Source organism: Plasmodium falciparum (assembly GCF_000002765.6).
Source record: "Plasmodium falciparum 3D7 genome assembly, chromosome: 5".
NCBI lineage: Eukaryota > Apicomplexa > Aconoidasida > Haemosporida > Plasmodiidae > Plasmodium > Plasmodium falciparum.
This window is the reverse complement of record NC_004326.2, coordinates 1,232,903-1,255,113: the sequence shown is the minus strand read 5'-3', so window position 1 is coordinate 1,255,113 and position 22,211 is coordinate 1,232,903. Positions and strand designations below refer to the sequence as shown.

The following is a 22,211-nucleotide window of genomic DNA, read 5'->3' as shown; positions in this document are numbered from 1 at the left end:
ACTTTATGTAAAAATATAAAAATGTATAATAATAAAAAATAAGAGAATATATTCTATTCTATTATTATATTAACTTGCTTAAGAACAACATAGTATGCACTCATTTATATACAATATGAAATACATATAATAATGTGTATTTACACAACTAAAAAAAAATTTTTATATTAGTTTCCCTTTTTCTATTTTTCTTTTTTTTTTGTAGTTATTATTTTATTAAAAAATAGGAGAAAATATAAATATAAATATATATATATATATATATAGCACATATTATATATAAATTAATTAAAGAAAGTTAATAACGACATAACAATATGATAACCAGGGGAAAGGTTATCGTCTTAATTTTTATCCTATCAACCATTTTATGGATATATAAATTTGACAAGTATAAAAAATCAAATGCTTTAATGAAATGGATACTTGTATGAAAAAAATAGTCACTCCACAAAAATAAAATAATTAGAATAATATATGAATTCAAATATATATATATATATATATATATAATAAATTACACTTTTATTTATAACATATTTTATAGATACCCTTATATCTTGTAAGTGCCTTAGGTCTCTATGCAGTCATATCCATATCAATAAGTTTATACAACTTCAATAATATTCCAAATGGTCATGAACAATTATTAAAAGTAAGACTAAAAAAAAAATACCGATTGTTCCTATATATAAATAATTTAATATATACATATAATTTATTCAAATCATTCTTAAAATATTTACATATATATATTACATATATTTTAATTTTTCAGGAATTACATAATGTTAAAAAGGAACTTCAAAAAAGGAATTTTATATTTGATTAATCATAAAGCCTTTTATTCCGTATACTTCTTTTGTCATCCAAATGATATATGATTCATTTATATATATGTATATTTTTTTTTTTTTTTTTTTTCATGTAAAATATCCTTTAAGAACAATATTTTTTGGAGAATATGAAATTGGAAATGAATGTAAGGATAAGTTTATCTCTTCTTTTATAAATACATTTACAGTTTCATCATTTTGAGTACTTTGTTTAGATTTATTAAACAATGCCTGTAAAATTTTAAATCTTAAATTATTATAAAAGTGCATACATTTATAGGATATAGCTACATTATCACTCTCACACAATTTCGATAATAAATTAATAAAGGAATATATATTTGGTATAGTTCTTCTCATAATTTTTTTTTCATATTTATCATATTTTTTCATTTCACCATTTATAACTACACAATTATTTTTTATATGTTCACTATTAATTTTATATTCATCTTTTTCATAGTACATAGATATTATATTATTTTTCTCATTTTCATATGATATATTATTATCATCATTTTTTAAACCTAACCCATTTTGTGTTAAATTATTTTCATCATCATATTTTTCTTCATATAAACAATCCATCTTTTTTATATTAACCATATTATTAAGAGTTCCGTTGTGGCCTATTTTTACATTAGACTTATTCATATTACATATATTATTTTCCGTAGAGATATTACTACTAATATAATTCATATAAGGATAATTATCCTTATTATATATATAATTATTCATTTCATCTATTATTATTTCATTTTTAAAATCAAATATATGTTTTCTTAAATCCTTATATTTTGTATAACAACATGAACAAATTAAAAAAGGTATTCTTTCCTCCATACATTTTTTTATAGTATAATCAGTTAATCCTCCACAACAATGTAATCCTACTACCATATCGATTTTATATTTTCTAAAATCGAAATTTAATATGGATTCATTTATTATTAATACGTTTTTAATTTTATTACAATATAGTTTAACAAAACAACTAAATAAGGAATTTATATTAATATCTAATATAATTACTAATACATTTGGAAAAGCTAAAGAAATGTATATGCCTAAATCTCCTTTGCCTCCCCCAACGTCCAAAATACAATAATCGTATGTTACATAAGAATTATTCACAATGTGATTATTACAATTATTATTATTACAATTATTATTATTACAATTATTATTATTATTATTATTATTATTATTATTACAATTATTATTATTATTATTATTACAATTATTATTATTATTATTATTAGTAGTAGTAGTAGTTGTTGTTGTTGTTGTGTTGTTTATGTGGTCCAATGTATTGTCTTCATTATATATCACATCCTTTTTCATATTATGATTATTTTTAAACGTATCATCTATAACATTATTATATGAAATATAATCATCTTTTTTCTCATCAAGCTTATTATTATACTTATCATAATAATTAGTTCTATTAGCACCTTCATTTTTTTCCTTACCATTTATATATATTACATCCTTAGAATCATTTATATATAAATCTTCGATATTATAAAATTCAATATCTTTCCAGTAAGAATTCTCAAAACAATTTTTTCTCTTCTTCTTATACTTCTCAATATAAATTTTAACCTTTTCTGTATTATCCTTACTAACGTAACATGCATTCTTTTCTATAAATAGATCCAAAAATTCGAGATAATTTTCATAAAGTGTAGTATTACACTCAATATATTTGTTTATCAAAATATTAATAGATAATATAATGTATTCACAGCTAAATTTATATTTTGTTTTATCATCATTTGAATGTATATTCTTTATTTCATTAAACATATTGTTTATATGGTTCAGCATCCAATATATCTGTGGAACCTTCTTATTATTCATATAAGACAACATATCTTTTTTTTTCTTTTTTTTCTTATTCTTCTTCTTCATATTTTTTCCTCCTTTATGTGACTCAGAAATATTTATGTGTCTTCTGTCACCATCTTTTTTATTATCTCCCTTATCATACACTGTACCATCCATTGTACCATCCATTGTACCATCCATTGTACCATCCACTGTACCATCCATTGTACCATCCACTGTACCATCCATTGTACCATCCACTGTACCATCCATTGTACCATCCATTGTATCATCCATGGTATCATCCATTGTACCGTACCTTTCATTATCTTCTTCATGTTCTTCATCTTCTTCTTTCCATTCAATAACGTCATGGTTTACATAATTTTCTGTGCACAAATCTTGATTAAATATACATTTCATATTTAAATTATTAAAAAATATATTTTTTTCGTCTTTCATATGTAGCGTAAAATCACTAGCATATATTTTAAAACATTTAGGTATGATATCAATAATTTTTATGATGAATATTTCAAAATTATTCATTTTCTGGTTTGATATATTTTCATAATCTTTATTCCTATAAACAATATTTAATAAAAATCTTTTCTTCTTCTCCACATCGTTATAAATACGATGAATATAATGTTCATTTACTCGTAAGCTTCTACATAAGGTTCCCATCGAAAAATAATTTTGCTCAAACAATTTGAATATTTCATTGATATTAAAGTATTCATAATTTACCTAAAAAGAAAAATAAAGCATACTTATAAAATGAGCGAGTCGAAAAAGAAGCGACAAAAGGAATAAATAAAGGTATGCACAATATATATATATATATATATATATATATTATATGTATGTATAGAAACATATATCTATAGACATAAATATTTTAATATTTTAATATATTAATATATTAATTTTTTAATATTTTAATTTTTACCCTTAACAAATAAGAAGAAAAAACTATTAACGATTTTTCATTCGTATTAGTCAATACTGGCAATCCAATAACGTAAATCATCGAATCAGGTTTAATTATTTTATTCAAAATTTCATATTTCATATATTCATTAATTAATATCATAGGTATGTGCTCACTATCTAGACACATTTGCTTTTTCTTTTCTTCGTCTTGTAATAATTGTTCTTCATTTTCATTAAAATAATTATGAAATTTTTTATACATGTTAATAGAATAAGAAATATTTTCCTTACTAATATTAAAATATTTTTTATCATCATAGGGATTATTCTTATCATACACTTTTGACTTTTCATTTTTTAATAAATATTCTTCATATAATTTAAATATATCTTCATTAATATAAAAGTTTTTACTAATTACCAATTGAATATTACTTTCTACCTTTCCTATATTTTCATCAAATATATTTTTAATTAAATATATATTATCACCACTCTTTAAAAACTGATTTCCATAAAAATAAGTATTTCCTTTTTCTTTATTCAGGTCTTGTGAAATAGTGTCACAAAAAAATAATGCCTTTCCATGTTTCCTAACATTTTTCACTTTACATATTAAATGAACTAAATTATCAAAATTATAATCAAACCTTTTTGAAGTATTTGATCCTAGGCATTTCTGAAAACTTACATAATCTACATCGTATATATTAATTTTTTTCTCTGTTAAACTTAATTCAGAATCTATATCTTCATTATTACTGGGCATTTTTTACGCCTCAAAAAAAAAATAAAAAAATAAATAATAATAAAATAAATAAATAAATGTGAAATATAAGAATTATTATTTTATTTATTTTAATTTTTTTTTTTTCTTTTTTCGGAATCACGCTACAACAATAAATACTTAAGTACATATTCTCTGACAATTTGCTTTTACATTAAAAATATTTTTCCTTTAAAAACAGCAAATACTTATAATAATATATATATATATATATATATATTATATATATATTTACATATTAATGAACAAATACACCAAATTATACATATTGAAATTGTTAACATACATACAATATATTAAATAATAACATATATATATTTATATATATATAATACAAGTTTTGTTAAAATAATTTTTTCCTCTATAGAAAAAAGAAAATAATATATAAAAAAAATTACCTATATATTATATATATATAATATATATATAATATATTATATATAGGCATATTATTTATTTATATTTATTTAAATCATATACGAAAGAAAAAAAAATAAATAAAATTATAAATAAAATAAAAATATGTAAACCTTTTTAAAAAAATTTTACAAACAGGCTATATATTGTAATAATAATCAAATAATTAATTCATAAAATAACATATTTTTATTTATATTTTATGATAATAAGAAATATAATATATATATATATATATATATATATATATATATATATATTTTAGAATAGTGAAATAAATTCATATATATCTCCTTAATATTATATGTTATATTAAACCCTACAGATATAAATCAACAAAATGAATTTTCGAAAACCAGATAAAACAGCTGATTTAATCGATAGTATCATAAATAGTGAAAATGGGAAAGTTCAAAAATATGTTTTAGAAAGAAAAAGAAAGGAAAAAGAATTTCTAGAAAAAAAAGAAAATATAAAAAAAAAATCTATGATGGCTCCAAAATTAAATCAAATGTTTGTTAAAAATAAAAATGAAGATGATAAATTGATTAGCGAAACAATAGGTCTGAGAACTGTACATGAATATAAAAAAATTAAAGATGAAATATATAGTAACAAAAAAGATAATGATTTAAGAGAAAGGACACAAGATGATAAACATACCAAACAAAAAAACTTTAAATTGTCTTTTTTGTCAGAAGATGATGATAGTGATATTAATAAAAATGAAAGTGACGATAATAAAAATGAAAATGATGATAATAAAAATGAAAGTGACGATAATAAAAATGACGGTGATTCTAATAAAAATGATGGTGATTCTAATAAAAATGATGGTGATTCTAATAAAAATGATGGTGATTCTAATAAAAATGATGGTGATTCTAATAAAAATGATGGTGATTCTAATAAAAATGATGGTGATTCTAATAAAAATGATGGTGATTCTAATAAAAATGATGGTGATGGTAATAAAAGCGATAATGATATGCTAGGTCAACAAAATGATCTAAACAATAATAAATCCTACGAAAAAAATGAAAATAAAAAAGAGTTATCGTCGAATAGAAATAAAAATAAATTGGACAACAAAAATGCTTTTACTAATAAAATTATGAAGGACCCTACGGTAAATACATCTTTCTTAAAAGATAAAGAAAGAGATAAAAAAATAGAATTAAAGAAAAAAGAATTAAGAGAATTATATTATAAATTAGAAAATGAACAGAAAGAAAAAGTCATAGATATTACTTATTCATATTATGATGGTAGTGGACATAGAAGAAAAATATCCGTTAAACAAAAAAATACTATAGGACAATTTATAAATAAATGTGTTGATAACTTAAAAAATGAATTCATACAATTAAGATCTGCATCATGTGAAACTTTAATGTTTGTTAAAGAAGATGTTATTCTTCCAAATTATATCACATTTTATGAACTTATAAAAAATAAAGCTCAAGGAAAAACGGGACCTTTATTTTCATTTGACGCGGTCGAAAATTTATCTGGAATTACGGACATAAGGAAGGAAAAAACGGATGTAAGCAAAAAAAAAAAAAAAAAAAAAAAAAAAGAAAAATATATATATATATATATATATATATATATATATATAATAATAATAATAAATAGATAATATGATAAAATGTAAATATTTAAATGTTTAAATGTTTTATTTTAATTGGATATATTATAATGTAAACATATAAATATAAATATATATATATATATATATATATATATATATATATATATTTATTTATTTATTTATTATTTTTTTTTTCTTTTAGACTCACGCTGGTAAATTAGTAGAAAAAAAGTGGTATGAAAAAAACAAGCACATTTTCCCAGCATCTAAATGGGAAATTTATAAACCATTGAAAACATACACAACCAGTTATACAGATTTGTTTAATAAGTTTATATAATTATCGTATTATTTTTTTATTCTTAATCTTTTTTTTTTTCGTATTTTTTTTTTTGTTGGCAATATTTGAGGGACAACTTTACTTATATCTAAAAAAATAAAATAAAATAAAATAAAATAAATATACATATGTATATATAAAATATAAACTTATAATTATTTTATTATTATTATATATATATATATATATATATTTATATTTATATATATGTGCATTTTTGCATACTAGGGAATAATTTTACAAATTGCTCATTTTTCTCATCCACATTTTTATTCAAACATCTCAGGTTACACAAAAAAGTATTAATATGCTTTTCTTCATAATTTTCGTCAAATTTTTTTTTGTTTCCTATATAAATTTCATTCATTTTGTATTTTTGTCTGATTCGCTTGGCTACACATTCGCGTATATACACCTACAAAAAAATGCAAATAATAAAATGAAATAAAAAATATAGAAATATGTATATGTATATGTATATGTTTTCCTTTTTTTTTTTTTTTTTTTTTTTTTTTTTCAAAATAATTTATTCATTATATATCATCTAAAAGCAAAAACAATATTTTTGTATAAATATATCACATGAAAGACACACATATATTATATATATTACATCCTTGAAACACTGAAGCTTCTTAACAAGAATTGTAAATATGTTAACAATTTCTTTGATAAACAATGGAGTGTTATATTTAAACGTATTTTTATATATATAAATTGATCTACATAAAAATCTTTCAACCGATGTTTTTTGAATTTCAACATAACCTAGAAAAAAATAAATAAAATATAATAAAAAAAATAAATATTATAAAAGAAAACATTATGAATTTTCCTCTTCTCTTTCATTATATAAAGAGAATAAATACATACATAAAAATATACATATGATTTTACCATTTTCGAACAAAAAGTTGTATATTCTATTATAATCTCCATCAGAACATAAACAAATTACATGATTTATATTTTTAGTTAAAAATAAACATTGAATTATAGCTTCTTCAATAAAAGGAGATATAAAAATACATTGATCATATATAAATTCTACGTGATTCTTTCCTATATATCCAAAAAATTTCTACAGTGAAAATATAAAAATATATAAATAAATACACAAAAAATATATATATATATATATATATATAGACATAATTTCCATTTTATATATATATATTATTTTCTTTCCGAATTACATCTTTTTCCATATCTTCATATGACTCCATCATATTATGAATTCTTTTCAAACACATTTTAGCTGATATATTTTCCCTTATTTCATGAAAAGATATATTTATATTTATATTCATTTTTTTTTTTTTTATGTAATAATAAAAATAGTATTTATATATTAATTCATCATTTCCTTTTTGCTTTTTCTTTTCCTTAATATATTTCATGTAAAACGAGAAATAAACATATACATCCTTTATCATAAAAAACATGTAATAAAGCAAAATGAAGGAATATATAAATAAACTAATAAAAGAAAGACATATTCGTAACAATATATGATACGTTATTAATCGTATTATTTCTAGTTGTATACTTAAAAAAAATAAAAACATAAATAACATACTTTCATATTTTATATTGTAGTTACATATTTTTATGTAAGGATCAATAAATAAAGAGATACAAATAAAAACAAGAAACAAAAAGGAAAAAATGAAGACACTACTTAAATTATCTTTCATTTGAATAACAAATATGAATAAAATATTGACAAAATATATTTTTAAAATGTAATAATAATATGTACTATTTTTATATAAAAAAGTATAAAATCCAAACATATATACATATATATAACTATTATTATTATTATAAATATTATTGTTGTTGTTTTTGTTACTATAATTATCTTGTTCTTTATGATTATAATAATACATTCTATAGAGACAAACAAAAACAATCATGTAGAATAAAAAGCACAATGAAAAAATAATAAATATGCCAAGATATTTATTAAAATTTTCTTCTGTCTTATCATAACATAAGGTAGCAGGATCATAATAACTTTTATTATTTTGAAACATAGATATACATATATAAGGTGAAAGATATATAAACATTATCAACGAATTACATATATATAATGTTATAAAAATATATTGATAATAATATATTTGTATACTACTTTTTAAAAAGCTAACCCTTTTGTAATCTTCAAGAAAGTGTTTTTTAATTTCCTCTTCATTTTTTTGTATATAATCAAAATGACAATAGTTCGAAATGAACAATGGATATATGTAATAACAAAAAAGGTATTTTATTTTGGTTTTCATTAAATAAGATATTATATATTGAAAAAAATAATAAGGATTTTTTCTTTTCCTGTTCCTATGAACATAATTTGATGAGTAGTTCTTCTGTAGTGTTTCGTTATTTACATTTAAATTTACATTTATATATACCTCTTCTTTTTTTTTTCCTTCAACATATAAATTATTATATGTCATTTTTTTCATGACATACAAATATATCACATTACATATTATGGTAAAAAGAAAGAAAAGAAAAAAAATATATATACCCACAAAAAATTGTATCCAATCAATTTGTGATATGACATGAACTTTTTTGTCATTTTCTATATTTTTTTTTATAAAACATTTAATAGGTAAAAGATTCAAAAAATGTAGGAACAATAATTTTATAAAATCATAAAATAAGTTATGTATATATATATTCATATAATAATGATTCCTTATGTCCCCATTATGTAAATTGTATGACATCTCTTCATTTTTTCTTATGGATAAAATATTATAATTTTCTCTTTCACTTTCTGTTAAATCATTTGAAAGAGCTAAGATCAACATAAGAGATAAGTAAAAAATAAATTCTCTAAAGTAATGTAAGAAATATATAGTACCCTCCTTATATATATTATTATGATAAAAATATAAGCTTATATTTATACATTTATGTATTATACACATGAAAAAATAAACTATTATTATTGAATATACAAGAAAAATGAATAAAATAAAAATAATAGAAGAATAACATTTTTTACAATTTGAATATTTTATATATATATTATTTTTATAATAATCATCTATACAATTATCACATAAAAAACCTTCATACCTTGTAGCACACACACCACATGTATTTAAACATATATTAGGTCTCTTACAATAAATAAATATATTATTTATATAGGGATATATATTTCTTATATCTTTGGTTACATAACAAGTTTCAACCATATCAGGAAAAGTGATATTCTCCTTATTATGAACAGAAAATAATTTCGTATTATCTATATTCAAAATATTTAAACCTTCTTTACAATAAAAAGAAGAAGAAATATTATTATTGAAATCTACACACCTATCACAACTATTACCTAAGTAGTTCAAATAATAATTCGTATCACATATACATTCATAAATTGACTTTGCACCTAATTTCTTATGAAAACTAGAAGGAGGACACTTAAAACAACCTTCTGAGTTCTTATAACTTGAATAATTATTCTCCCCACAAGGATAACACTTATTATTTTTGAAATACTCCCCATAAAAACATGAAAAGGAAGTAGCACCACAACAAAGGCACAACAAAATATAAACATAAAAAAAATGTATATAGATAAACTTCAACATTATTATAAAATATTAAAAAGGGCATTTTCATAATGAATTTTTATATATATTTTATATTTTTTATATAGCCAGTATTTTTGTGCAAAAAAAAAAAAAAATAAAAAATAAAAAAATTAAAAAAAAATAAATGAGGTAAATAAATATATTTTATGATTGTTTGAAAAATTCATGTGTAGGTTAATTTGTATCATACAATAAAATAATAAATCAATATAAATAAATATATACATATATATATATATATATATATATATATATATATATATATATATATTGTCCTTAATTCCAAATTAGTAATTCTTGTCATTTTTATGATTTCACAATAAAAACTTGAAAAAAATATAAATATATTTATACTTATAACACAATACTAAAATATTAGCCTATCTTTTATGCCCCTCAGAAATTTTTCAAATTCTACATGTTCGCACAAATATATTTCTATATTTATATACCCATAAAAAAAAAAAAAAAAAAAAAAAAAAAAAAAATATATATTTATACATAATTATATTACTCTTACATTTTTAATATTTTTCACCTTTGTAATTAAAAATTTTCAGTATATAAGAAAAATAAAAAAAAAATGAGTACAATCAATATAAACAATGTAGATTTGTAATAAATACATTTTATATAATATATATATATATAATATATTTGTAATATATATATATATTTTTTTTTTCTGTACTACATATTCATGTATTTAGTTTCCTCCTCTTTATTTTTAACACATACAAAAAAAAAAAAAAAAAAAAAAATGATGAAAAGTACCAGAAATAGCCTCATTTATTTTAATAATTATCTAATTATTAATAGAAAGTATAAAAACAAAATATTGTTAAATAAAATATTCCAGAATGATATACATATAACTAAAATGAAATTTAACTTTGTTCAGAAGAACAAAAAAATTAATAAAAATATTTACAATATGAACTGTATAGAGTTATATAGATATACCTACTTATTAGAAAAAAAGAATATCAATAATATAATCATATATAAACAAATTAATAAAAGAGTTGAGATGATATATAAATTTCTGAATCCTTCTAAAATTATTTTATTAGTTAAACTATATTTAGAAAATAATAATTTTCATAATTATAAAAATACCTTTATATGTCTTTTACAACAAATACTTATAAAATTAAATGAATTTAATATTGAAGAAATAGTTAAATTATATAATATTATTAGTAAAGTAGAAAATAATCAAACCATAGTTTATTTATTCAAATATATTAATAATCATCTTATCCATAATTACACATCTATAGACATTAAATCATTTGCTATCATATTAAATGCACATGCTAAATTAAAAATTAAAGATATGAAATTAATAAATAAATTTTTAAATATTATAATTCAACAAAACTTAACATTTGATATTTTAAATTATTCTATCTATTTTAATACATTCTATAAACTCAAAATAATAAATAATCAATATGTTCATACCATAATTAATAAGTTTTTCAATGAAATAAATATATGCCTAAAGCAAAATATACTAAATCAAATAAATACAGAAAGTAATAAAAAAAACGGTCTGTCAAATAATAAAGAACATCAAATTATTCTGGACAAATTTGCTAATTATAAGCCACATCATATATGTAATATTTTGTTGTATCTTACGATTTATAAGGATGTATATTTGATGGGGGTACACAAAAATAAGATTAGTAATATGAAACGTGATGAAAAAATCATACAATATGATCAAAACGGCATACAATATGATGGGGACAGCATGAAATGTGATGGGGACAACATAAAAGGTGATGGGGACAACATAAAAGGTGATGGGGACAGCATAAAAGGTAATGGGGACAGCATAAAAGGTAATGGGGACAACATAAAAGGTGATGGGGAAGACATAAAATGTGATGAAAAAACCATACAATATGATCAAAACATCATACAATATGATCAAAACACCATACAATATGATCAGAAGACCATACAATATGATCAGAACAATACACAACATTCTATTTATGAACATATAAAACTCCTGTATCAATTTATCATAAAAAAAAAAGAAGAAATTCATTGGGAAGAAATTCTTATGCTTTGTCAAATTTTCAAAATTTTAAAAATTAAAAATGATATACTTGTTGATTATATTGAAAAAAAACTATTACAACATTTCCAACAAAATGATACACAACTAATAAATAAAAATACAGAACTTATAAAAATATTATTTGATATGTGCACATATTATAATGATATAAATATATATAAACATAGTATATCTTATTTTCTTAAAATGAAAAATAAAAAATATATAATAGATTTTTATTCAGCCCTATTATTATTATATACTTATTCAGAAATAAATATACTTGATTATGATATTATATCTTTATTAGTTCATATAATAAAGAAAAAATATATGCAACATTTTCAAGAAGAGCATATTTTTCTTCTAATAAGATCTATATATAAAATATGTATAAACAATCAACATTATTTTGTATATACACAAAATAAAGGAGATGACTTATTAAATGATCATACTATGGGTTACAAATTAGATAATAAACATAATATTGTAAATATGACAAGTGGTGATAATAATAATATATATAATGATGACAATAATAATAATATATATAATGATGACAATAATAATAATATATATAATGATGACAATAATAATAATATATATAATGATGACAATAATAATAATATATATAATGATGACAATAATAATAATATTTATAATAATGTTTATAATAATAATGCTTTTAATAATTGTAATTTAGATCAAAATACAGATAATACCATTAATAAAATTAATAATTATTATGAACAAAATGACTTATCTCATATGTCTTCTATACATATGTCAAAAAATTTAAATAAAAATAAAAAAGATGAAAACATTTCATTTGCTAATTATCAATGTAATATATATCCTACCAATAAAAAACAAATACCTCATGATGCCTTTCTAAACACATATAAAAAAAAAAAGCTGTTCTATAAAATTAAAAATTTGAATGATCAAATCTTTACCAAATTACAAACAGATTTGTTATCCAAAAAAATAGAACTATATGATATGAACATATCTATAATGTGTAAAATTCTATATTACTCTGTCTTTCTAAGAAATTTTATATTTATTAATAATGTAATACATTTGTTCATAAATTATGAAAACGAAAAGTTGAGTTTTAAAAATATTTTAAATATATTATATTCCTATGTTCATACGAAAAAAAATTATATATATAACAAACAAATATTACAACAAATAAATGTTATAAATATAAATGAAGCTAATAAATATATAGAACATGTTATTAACAAAAATGCTGATAATCATTTGGAAATATTATCAAATTTTTATTTTCTTATAAATAATAAAAAATATGTTAATCAATTAAAAAATATGATTTATTATATGTTTCTTCAATCGAAAATAAATATATATAGTTTTATTAATATGGATATAATAAAAACGTTAGTCCATTATTCATTTTTGAATATACACTTACTTAGTACTATACTTAATACGTTATTATCAAAGGATTTAAATGTCATAAATATAATACAAAATGAAGATAATAATAATGATGAAAATGAAGATAATAATAATAATAATAATAATATTTATTCCTATCGTGCAGAAGGTGAATACCAAAATGTACACACTTCTAATAATATGCTCAACAATCCAACTAACATATATCTACAAAACATTTCCACACACAAAGACATCGAACTATACAATAAAATCTTTACACACATAAATACACTCATTTTGAAGTGTCACAATATTTATGATATCACAAGAATTTTTAACGCTTCATTCATTTTACTTAATCATATTCAAAAAATAACAGAGGAAAATAAATTCTATCAAGAATACCAACAATTGAAAATTCATATATATGATACCTTGGAAAAAATTGAAAAAAATATTTTACAAAATTATGTCTTATATAATAAAGAATTTATCATGCTTCTGTCAGCTATATGTATATATAATAATAATTATAGTTATATACCATTTTGTTTTTTCTACAAATATTTTGAACATTTTGTTTTTCAACAGTCCTTATCATATTGTATTTTACTCAGTAACGATGAAGAGTTAAAACATTTTTCTAACTTAATTTATGAATTATCCAAATGTAATTTTATAAACAATATTATGATTGAACGAAAAAATACAAAAGTAGAATTAAAATATCCCGAACAAAATCATAACACTAATCGTCAACATGAAAATGATTTAGATAAAAATATTCCTAATAATAATATGTATGATCATCATTATATAGAACAATTTTATTATTATCATATTCAACAAATAATCAACAGCATAGACATTAATACAAACGAACAAAATGTTATATCTAATAAGTATCACATGTTAGAAAAAAAAAAAAAACAAGAAAATATAATTCATACAAATATTATAGATAAACAAAAAAAAAACAAAAAAAAAACAAAAAAAAATTTTGATGATGATGAAGAGAAAAAACATATATTTCAGTTAAATAATTTTGAAATAAATAATATTATAAATATATATAAAGTATTAATAAATAATTATGACATATTAAGTAAATATGAAATTTTTAATAAAATTAAAGATATCTATTTATACTCTTCAAAAATAATCCATGTTATATTAAATAATCTACCTTTATACGAATTAAACAAATTATGTTTATTAATTTTAAAAAATAAAATACCTAACACCTATTTATTTCAACATATTATAAAGTATAATTCTGAGTATATCAATCTAAAGGATTATATGCTAGATACAAATTATATTATTGATATATTGAATATTTTTTTAAATATCAAAAAATATAATATTTTTATAGATAACAATATTGTAATTAATATTATTACGAAAAATATAAATATGATGAATACACCACAACAAATTAATAGCTTATTAGAATTAATATATCTTATGAAAAATATAAATATTGATAATAATTTAATATTAGAAACATCGAAAAATATATATTCAAATTATCTTTTAACAAATACAAATATTAATATAGGGGAAATTATATACTTTTTATATCTATTAAATCATTTTAATAATTATGAATTACTAAATTCTATGTTTTGTATTTTCTATAATTTATGGTCTAATCATATGAAAACAATTACAATTCGAAAAAATAAAAAATTACAATTAAATTCGAGCTTAAATAATACTTTTTATATAGCCAAATATATATACACATTTGAGGAAAAGCATATATTAAATCTTACTAATAAAATATCATCATATTCAAAAAAACATCACAATTTAAATGATGAGTATATTCTATATATAAATGAAGATAGTAATATTCCTTGTCACGAAAATGGAGATTTACATAATGCCTTTACTTCTAACGTAAACAATCAATATAATGAAATATATCAAAATAAACAAAATGTAGAAAATCACACAACAAAGGATAATAATAATATATTATCGTATGAAAATAATTATAATAATATATTATCCTACGATCATAATAATAATCAAAATTGTCATCATATTAACAAACAATTCAATATGTACAATCTAAATTATATAGATACACAAATAAGTAAAAAAAATTATATACTTCATATGAATGATCATACATTTATAATATTATTTTTCATATTAGGTTTTCAGAAAAATAATGATAAATCTGATATCTTATTGAAAATAATAAATTTATATAAATCATGTTTTTCTATTTTTAAAGAACATATTTATATATGTAACAAAGAAATAATAATTCAATGTTTATATATTTATTTCAATTCAGAAATTAATAATTTATTCATAGCACACAAACAAAAAGAATTAAAAAATAATCAAATAATTCACAATATTAATGATCAGATAATTTATATATTAAATATATTAATAACATTTATTCATAATCTAGATATACAAACCGTTTTAAAATTCTCATTTATTTATATACACTTTTTTAATTCCATCTCTAAGAAAACATATAATGTTAAACACAACATCATACTACTTATGAAGCATATTAATAATAATAAAAAATTAATCGAAAATAATAATATCTTGTATGAACAAATAAAAAGTTATGCAAACATGTCACCTTATTAAAATAGCAACAACTCGAAGCACAAAAAAAATTATACACACACACACATATATATATATATTTATATTTTATAATATTATATCATATAAATTGATTTGCTCCCATGGGAGATCCCCCATATAAAAATATAGATTATATATATATTTAAATTACTTTTTACAAATATATATTTGTATATTTCCTTATTTAAATATATATTTATTTTCTCAATATATTTATTTTCTCAATATATTTATTTTCTCAATATATTTATTTTCTCAATATATTTATTTTCTCAATTTATTTATTTTCTCTATATATTTATTTTCTCTATATATTTATTTTCTCTATATATTTATTTTCTCAATATATTTATTTTCTCAATATATTTATTTTCTCAATATATTTATTTTCTCAATATATTTATTTTCTCAATATATTTATTTTCTCTATATATTTATTTTTTGAATTTCTTTTTTTGTTAATATATCTTGCGTTATTGGAAAACATAATAATTTCGTTAATATATATAAAAAAAAAAAAAAAAAAAAAAAAAAAATTAAATTATATCACTTCTTCAATTTTGATATAACTATCAGAGATAATAAATGCAATATCAAAAAGGTTAAATACACAAAGATAAAAATATTCTTTGAATCGTCAATATTGTAAAAGCTTAATATAACTACAATAAAAAAAAATAAAATAAAATAAAATAAATTATATTTATATATATATATATATATATATATATATATGCATTATTTACGTTTTTAAAAATTCTTACGATATTCAAAATAGTAGGAAGCAAAAGAACTAACGTCTAAAATACTCGAGTAGAAGGAACACATCAAGTTGTTAATGTTTTTTATATAAACCTATAAAATAAAACAATTACATATATATATATATATATATATATATATATATATATATATATATATATATATTTTAATATACATGTCTACTTATGTACACATATTATTATTTCCTCACCTTTGTTACTAGTATAAATATGGGCATGTAAAAAAATGTCTTGTGGAGAGATTTCAATATGGTTTCCAAAAACTAAAAAAAAAAAAAAAAAAAAAAAAAAAAATATACATATATATATATATATATATATATATATATTTACATATATGTATTCATTTATTTATTTAGTTATCCCCTTTGTAATATTTCTTTCTTACCAATAAACCTAGCTGGTTAAACTTCTTATACAAAAAGAGAAATCGTAAAGACAACAAGAATATGTTAAAAAGTGAACTTAAAAAAATAGAGGAAGTATAAGATTCCTCATTAAAATAACTTATATATATATACAAACCTATTAAGTCAGTTATATAATTTACTATATTGAGATAACAATATGAATGAAGATCTAGAGTAATGTTTTTTATTTTATAATTTAAAAATATTCTCTCAAATGTTGGTATAATTAATAATAAACATATATAGAAAATATTCGAAAAATTTAAATTATTTAATAATAATTTAAGAGGATAATTTATTATTATTTTTTTTTTTTTATTTATATTATTTTTCTTCTTTATATTATTATTATTATTATTATTAATCCATGTATTATTCATATTTATATTATCATTTAATAAAGGCATTTTACAATTTTTAATCATATCATTATTTGGTATACTACAAGACCAATCGAATTTATTATTCACACAAAATAAATCTTTTATATTTTTTATTGTGGGAATTTTTATTTCAAAATTTAAGTTCTCATTTTTTCCATATTTTTTATATAATTTACTTTTTTTTCTTTTTTTTTTTCCCTTTCCATATTTCCCATTATCATATATTTTACTCTCATCATATTTTACACTTTTTACATTTAATAAGGTATAATTAAAATCGTAAGGCATTCTATTTCTTTTACACAAATAACTTTTTATTCTTGATATGAATTTAAAAATGTTTAAAACTTCTAATACACATTTTAATTTATCCATAAAAAATATATTATAACCATTTTTCCTAATCTTTTTATTATACTCTCCTTTACCAAAAGTACTATTTAATAAATCTTCATCTTTTATGTATGTATTATTTATATCTCCCTTGCTCATAGCTGAATAATTTAACTTTTCATTTTTCACATAAGCATCCTTGATATATGCGTCATATTTATAGATATCCTTAAAAGATAAATCACTTGTATTACTAGGTATAATCTTTTTATTATTATTATTATTACCATTTGAATAGTTTACGTTCAAATTAACATCACATCGATTATTTTGCTCTACATCTTTTTGCGCTCCAACTTTATTATTATCACTGTTAAGCATTTCACTTTTTACTTCCTCATTTTGTTGAAATCCACTTATTATATTATTACCCCTAGAAACATACAAACCTCGTTTTACCATAGGATCGTTTAGCTCCCTACGCATAAGAGCTGCCAACCTTCTACCGTCCAACTTTCCAACTTCCCCATTTCGTTTTTGAAAAAAATTATTCAAATGTACATACTTGTCATTATAATAATAACTAAATATATTATCCTTGTTTTTAAGAAATATAAAAGAAAGCACAAAAATCGAAAGGGCCTTAATTAATGTATTTATTATCATTATATTGACCTCATTAAATAAAATAACAAATATGTGATATATAAAATAAATAAAAATGGTAGAAACACTTAAAACCATTTTACTTATTACTTGTATTATATATATAGAATTAATACTAAATTCTTTTTTATATATATTTGTAAATTTACCACATAAAAAAAAAATATTATCTGATATAACATCGGTTACACTTTCTAATAAAGAATATAAAAAACAAAAAAAAAAGATTCTCTCCCTTTTTAAAATAAAATTATTAGAAATAAGAATCAAAATAAATGAATTAAATATCTGGATTATAATACAAGACAATATAAGTATATTTAATTTCAAATGATAAAATTCAGCATTAATCTTATTACTTATTATTTCTTTTATATTTGAACATGTCTGATTTTCTTCATCTATTTCATAATAAAAACTTTTAAATTTATTATAATAATAATATTCATTATATTCATTATTATCTAATAATTCATAACTATCTTTAAAAATATATTCCATATGTAAACTACCTCTTAAACTCCTATAACACATTTTCTGACTCTCATTTAAATCTTCGCTTATTTCGTTATAATCATAATTATTACATTCATTTATATTGTCTGGGTTATTTTTTTTTTTTAAATAATTCTTTTTTTCTCCTTTAATATAATTATTCACTATATTGCTTTTTAAGTAGGACATATCAAAATTGTTTCTATTGCCATAATTATTATAATCATAACTAATATTATTATTATTATTATTATTATTATCATTATTATTATCACTATTATTACCATCATCATTATTATCATTATTATTATCATCCGTATTTTCCTTCAATATAATAGTTCCGTCGTTATATCCATTCCCATCTATATCAACATTGGTATCTAGTACACTCGTTTTACCCTTTTTACTTTTTTTACCATTTTTGCTCATTTTTTTTTGTTCGTTTATATCTTCATTATATGATTTATTATGAACATTTATTTGCTCTTTACTAATATCCCCTTTTGTATAAACATCAAATTCATTTTCTTCATTCATAAGAAAGTTATCGTTTTGTAAATTATTATAAAAATTTATGAAATAATTCTTTGTACTAACACCTTTTACATTTACCATATTATCAGTATTTTCACTTTTTTTTTGGTTTTTCCCATTATTTTTATCTAAACGAAAATTTAATAGCTTTTCCTTCTCATCATCAGATCTTTTGTTATTCTTATATATTTCATCATAATCCTTAGAACACAAAACAGACGAATTATTATATTCCTTATTATAACATTGATTAAATGTTGTATTATATATATTATTCACATTTTTATGAATCTTATTATAATGTTGATTATCATTACTAGTATCATCAGGTAAGGCTTCATAACTAATATTACTATCATTACTTTTTTTAAAAAATAAATAATTTAAAATACCCCAACTATTCATACTATTATTTTTAATTCTCTCCTTATTTATATTATTTTCCAAAAAATATTCATTTCTATTTGTATCCTCATTAATACTGTTTATATCATTTTTCTTTTTAATCATTTTGAATTTTTCTTTTAAAAACTTACTAAAAATTACTTCATCCCAATTATTCACATTCTTCATATTATTATTATTATTATTATTATATTTATTATTATTGTTGTTCTTGTCCATTATTTTATTTTTATTTTTCCTTCTAAAAAATATATGCTTCCTATTTTTAAATAAATTATTAAACAAACCATTTCCACCGTCATGCCCTTGGTCCTTCTCACATAATAAACGATTATTTTTGATAAATTCCTCATCATATTTCATTATCTTCATTTTGACTTCATCAAGAGATACATTTTTACGAATGAAATTATTATTATATTCATTAGAAGATGTATCATATGTAATATTATTAAATGTGTTATCATTATATTTTCTCCTTTTTTTATTTTTGTATTTATTATATACACTCTTTCTATAATCTGTTGTTCCAAACGAACTCAGCTTTTTTTTTCCATTTATATAAAAAAATGAATTCCCCTTTTTTTTTTTTTTTTTTTTTTTATGTGTTCGTTTTAAAAAACTACAATATTTTTTATACTCTTCAAAAGACATATGAGAAAACCTATTTCTCATGTAATTATTCATAACCTCATTCTTTTTTTTGATTCCTTTTTTTTCCTTTTTTAATTTATTAATACTATTAGATCTTACCTTTTTTACAATATGTAAAGCATTTTTACAAACAGAATTATTTGATACTTGTATATTTTCATAAGAAAGAGATGAAAAAAAAAAATTCCTAAAATCATTATTTATTTTATTAAAATAATAACGTATATATATATAATAAGCTACATAATCAAAAAAAAGAGTATAAAAACATTTTAAACATATTGGTAAATATACTACAACAAATAATTTCGTATTTAAAAATTTATCATCACATCTTGAATTAAAATTAAAAAAATGAGTAAAGTAATAAAAAAAATTATCCTCTCTTCTACTATTCTCCACATTCTCATATTTACTTAACAAAAATGTATAAAATTGAGATATCGTTATTTCAGCATAGGTATAGGTTATTCTTAAAAAAAATATATACAAAAAAAGGATATGATAAATGTAATACTTTTTAAAAAAATAATAGTAATTTAAAAATTTTAACAATTTCTCTTTTATCATTGTTATATAATATTATTATCACATCAGAATGAAGTCTATAAATAACCACTTTAATTCACACTCACCCACAAAAAAAAAAAAAATAATAATAATAATAATATAAATAAAAAAATAATAAATATGTATACACATATATATATATATATATGAAAATATATACGTCTTACAAAATATAATATTCCATAAATATAGAAAAACTTAAAAAAACTCATTAAAATTATATACCCGTTCTTATTTCATATGCACAAAAAAAAATATATTATATTAATGAATTAAAAAAAAAAAAAAAAAAAAAAAAAGTAATAATAAAAGGATAATAAATAATAATATAATAGGTTTTATACAGTAATGCAGATATGTATAAATAATTCGCTTGCTACAGCTATAAGACAAAAAAAAAAAAAAAACTAACATATAAACATATAAACATATAAACATACATACATAAATATATATATATATATATATATATATATATAACAACGGATTGCAATCATT

At 19.1% G+C, this 22,211-nt stretch overlaps 6 protein-coding genes across 6 annotated transcripts; 3 read left to right on the top strand and 3 right to left on the bottom strand.

The window, feature by feature from the left end:
- Positions 1–317: 317 nt before the first annotated feature.
- Positions 318–832, top strand: PF3D7_0530750 (dolichol-phosphate mannosyltransferase subunit 3, putative; the record flags this gene model as incomplete). Its single annotated transcript, XM_024473447.1, has 3 exons — positions 318–428; positions 548–655; positions 779–832. The coding sequence occupies 3 exons, from the start codon at positions 318–320 to the stop codon at positions 830–832; spliced, it is 273 nt and encodes a 90-aa protein (XP_024329001.1).
- A 91-nt stretch (positions 833–923) lies between these two features.
- On the bottom strand, positions 924–4,377 carry PF3D7_0530700 (conserved Plasmodium protein, unknown function; the record flags this gene model as incomplete). The annotated part of the gene is made up of 2 exons (XM_001351825.1): positions 924–3,422; positions 3,625–4,377. The coding sequence occupies 2 exons, from the start codon at positions 4,375–4,377 to the stop codon at positions 924–926; spliced, it is 3,252 nt and encodes a 1,083-aa protein (XP_001351861.1).
- Positions 4,378–5,152: 775 nt separating this feature from the next.
- On the top strand, positions 5,153–6,746 carry PF3D7_0530600 (XAP-5 DNA binding protein, putative; the record flags this gene model as incomplete). The annotated part of the gene is made up of 2 exons (XM_001351824.1): positions 5,153–6,358; positions 6,609–6,746. 2 exons carry the CDS (start codon positions 5,153–5,155, stop codon positions 6,744–6,746), a joined length of 1,344 nt encoding a protein of 447 aa, XP_001351860.1.
- Positions 6,747–6,754: 8 nt separating this feature from the next.
- Positions 6,755–10,363, bottom strand: PF3D7_0530500 (conserved Plasmodium membrane protein, unknown function; the record flags this gene model as incomplete). Its single annotated transcript, XM_024473445.1, has 5 exons — positions 6,755–6,834; positions 6,972–7,161; positions 7,360–7,514; positions 7,644–7,827; positions 7,943–10,363. The coding sequence occupies 5 exons, from the start codon at positions 10,361–10,363 to the stop codon at positions 6,755–6,757; spliced, it is 3,030 nt and encodes a 1,009-aa protein (XP_024328949.1).
- Positions 10,364–11,126: 763 nt separating this feature from the next.
- On the top strand, positions 11,127–16,481 carry PF3D7_0530400 (conserved Plasmodium protein, unknown function; the record flags this gene model as incomplete). The annotated part of the gene is made up of 1 exon (XM_001351822.1): positions 11,127–16,481. One exon carries the CDS (start codon positions 11,127–11,129, stop codon positions 16,479–16,481), a length of 5,355 nt encoding a protein of 1,784 aa, XP_001351858.1.
- Positions 16,482–17,027: 546 nt separating this feature from the next.
- On the bottom strand, positions 17,028–21,713 carry PF3D7_0530300 (conserved Plasmodium membrane protein, unknown function; the record flags this gene model as incomplete). Its single annotated transcript, XM_002808673.1, has 4 exons — positions 17,028–17,143; positions 17,246–17,336; positions 17,455–17,526; positions 17,652–21,713. 4 exons carry the CDS (start codon positions 21,711–21,713, stop codon positions 17,028–17,030), a joined length of 4,341 nt encoding a protein of 1,446 aa, XP_002808719.1.
- Between the last annotated feature and the right edge of the window lie 498 nt (positions 21,714–22,211).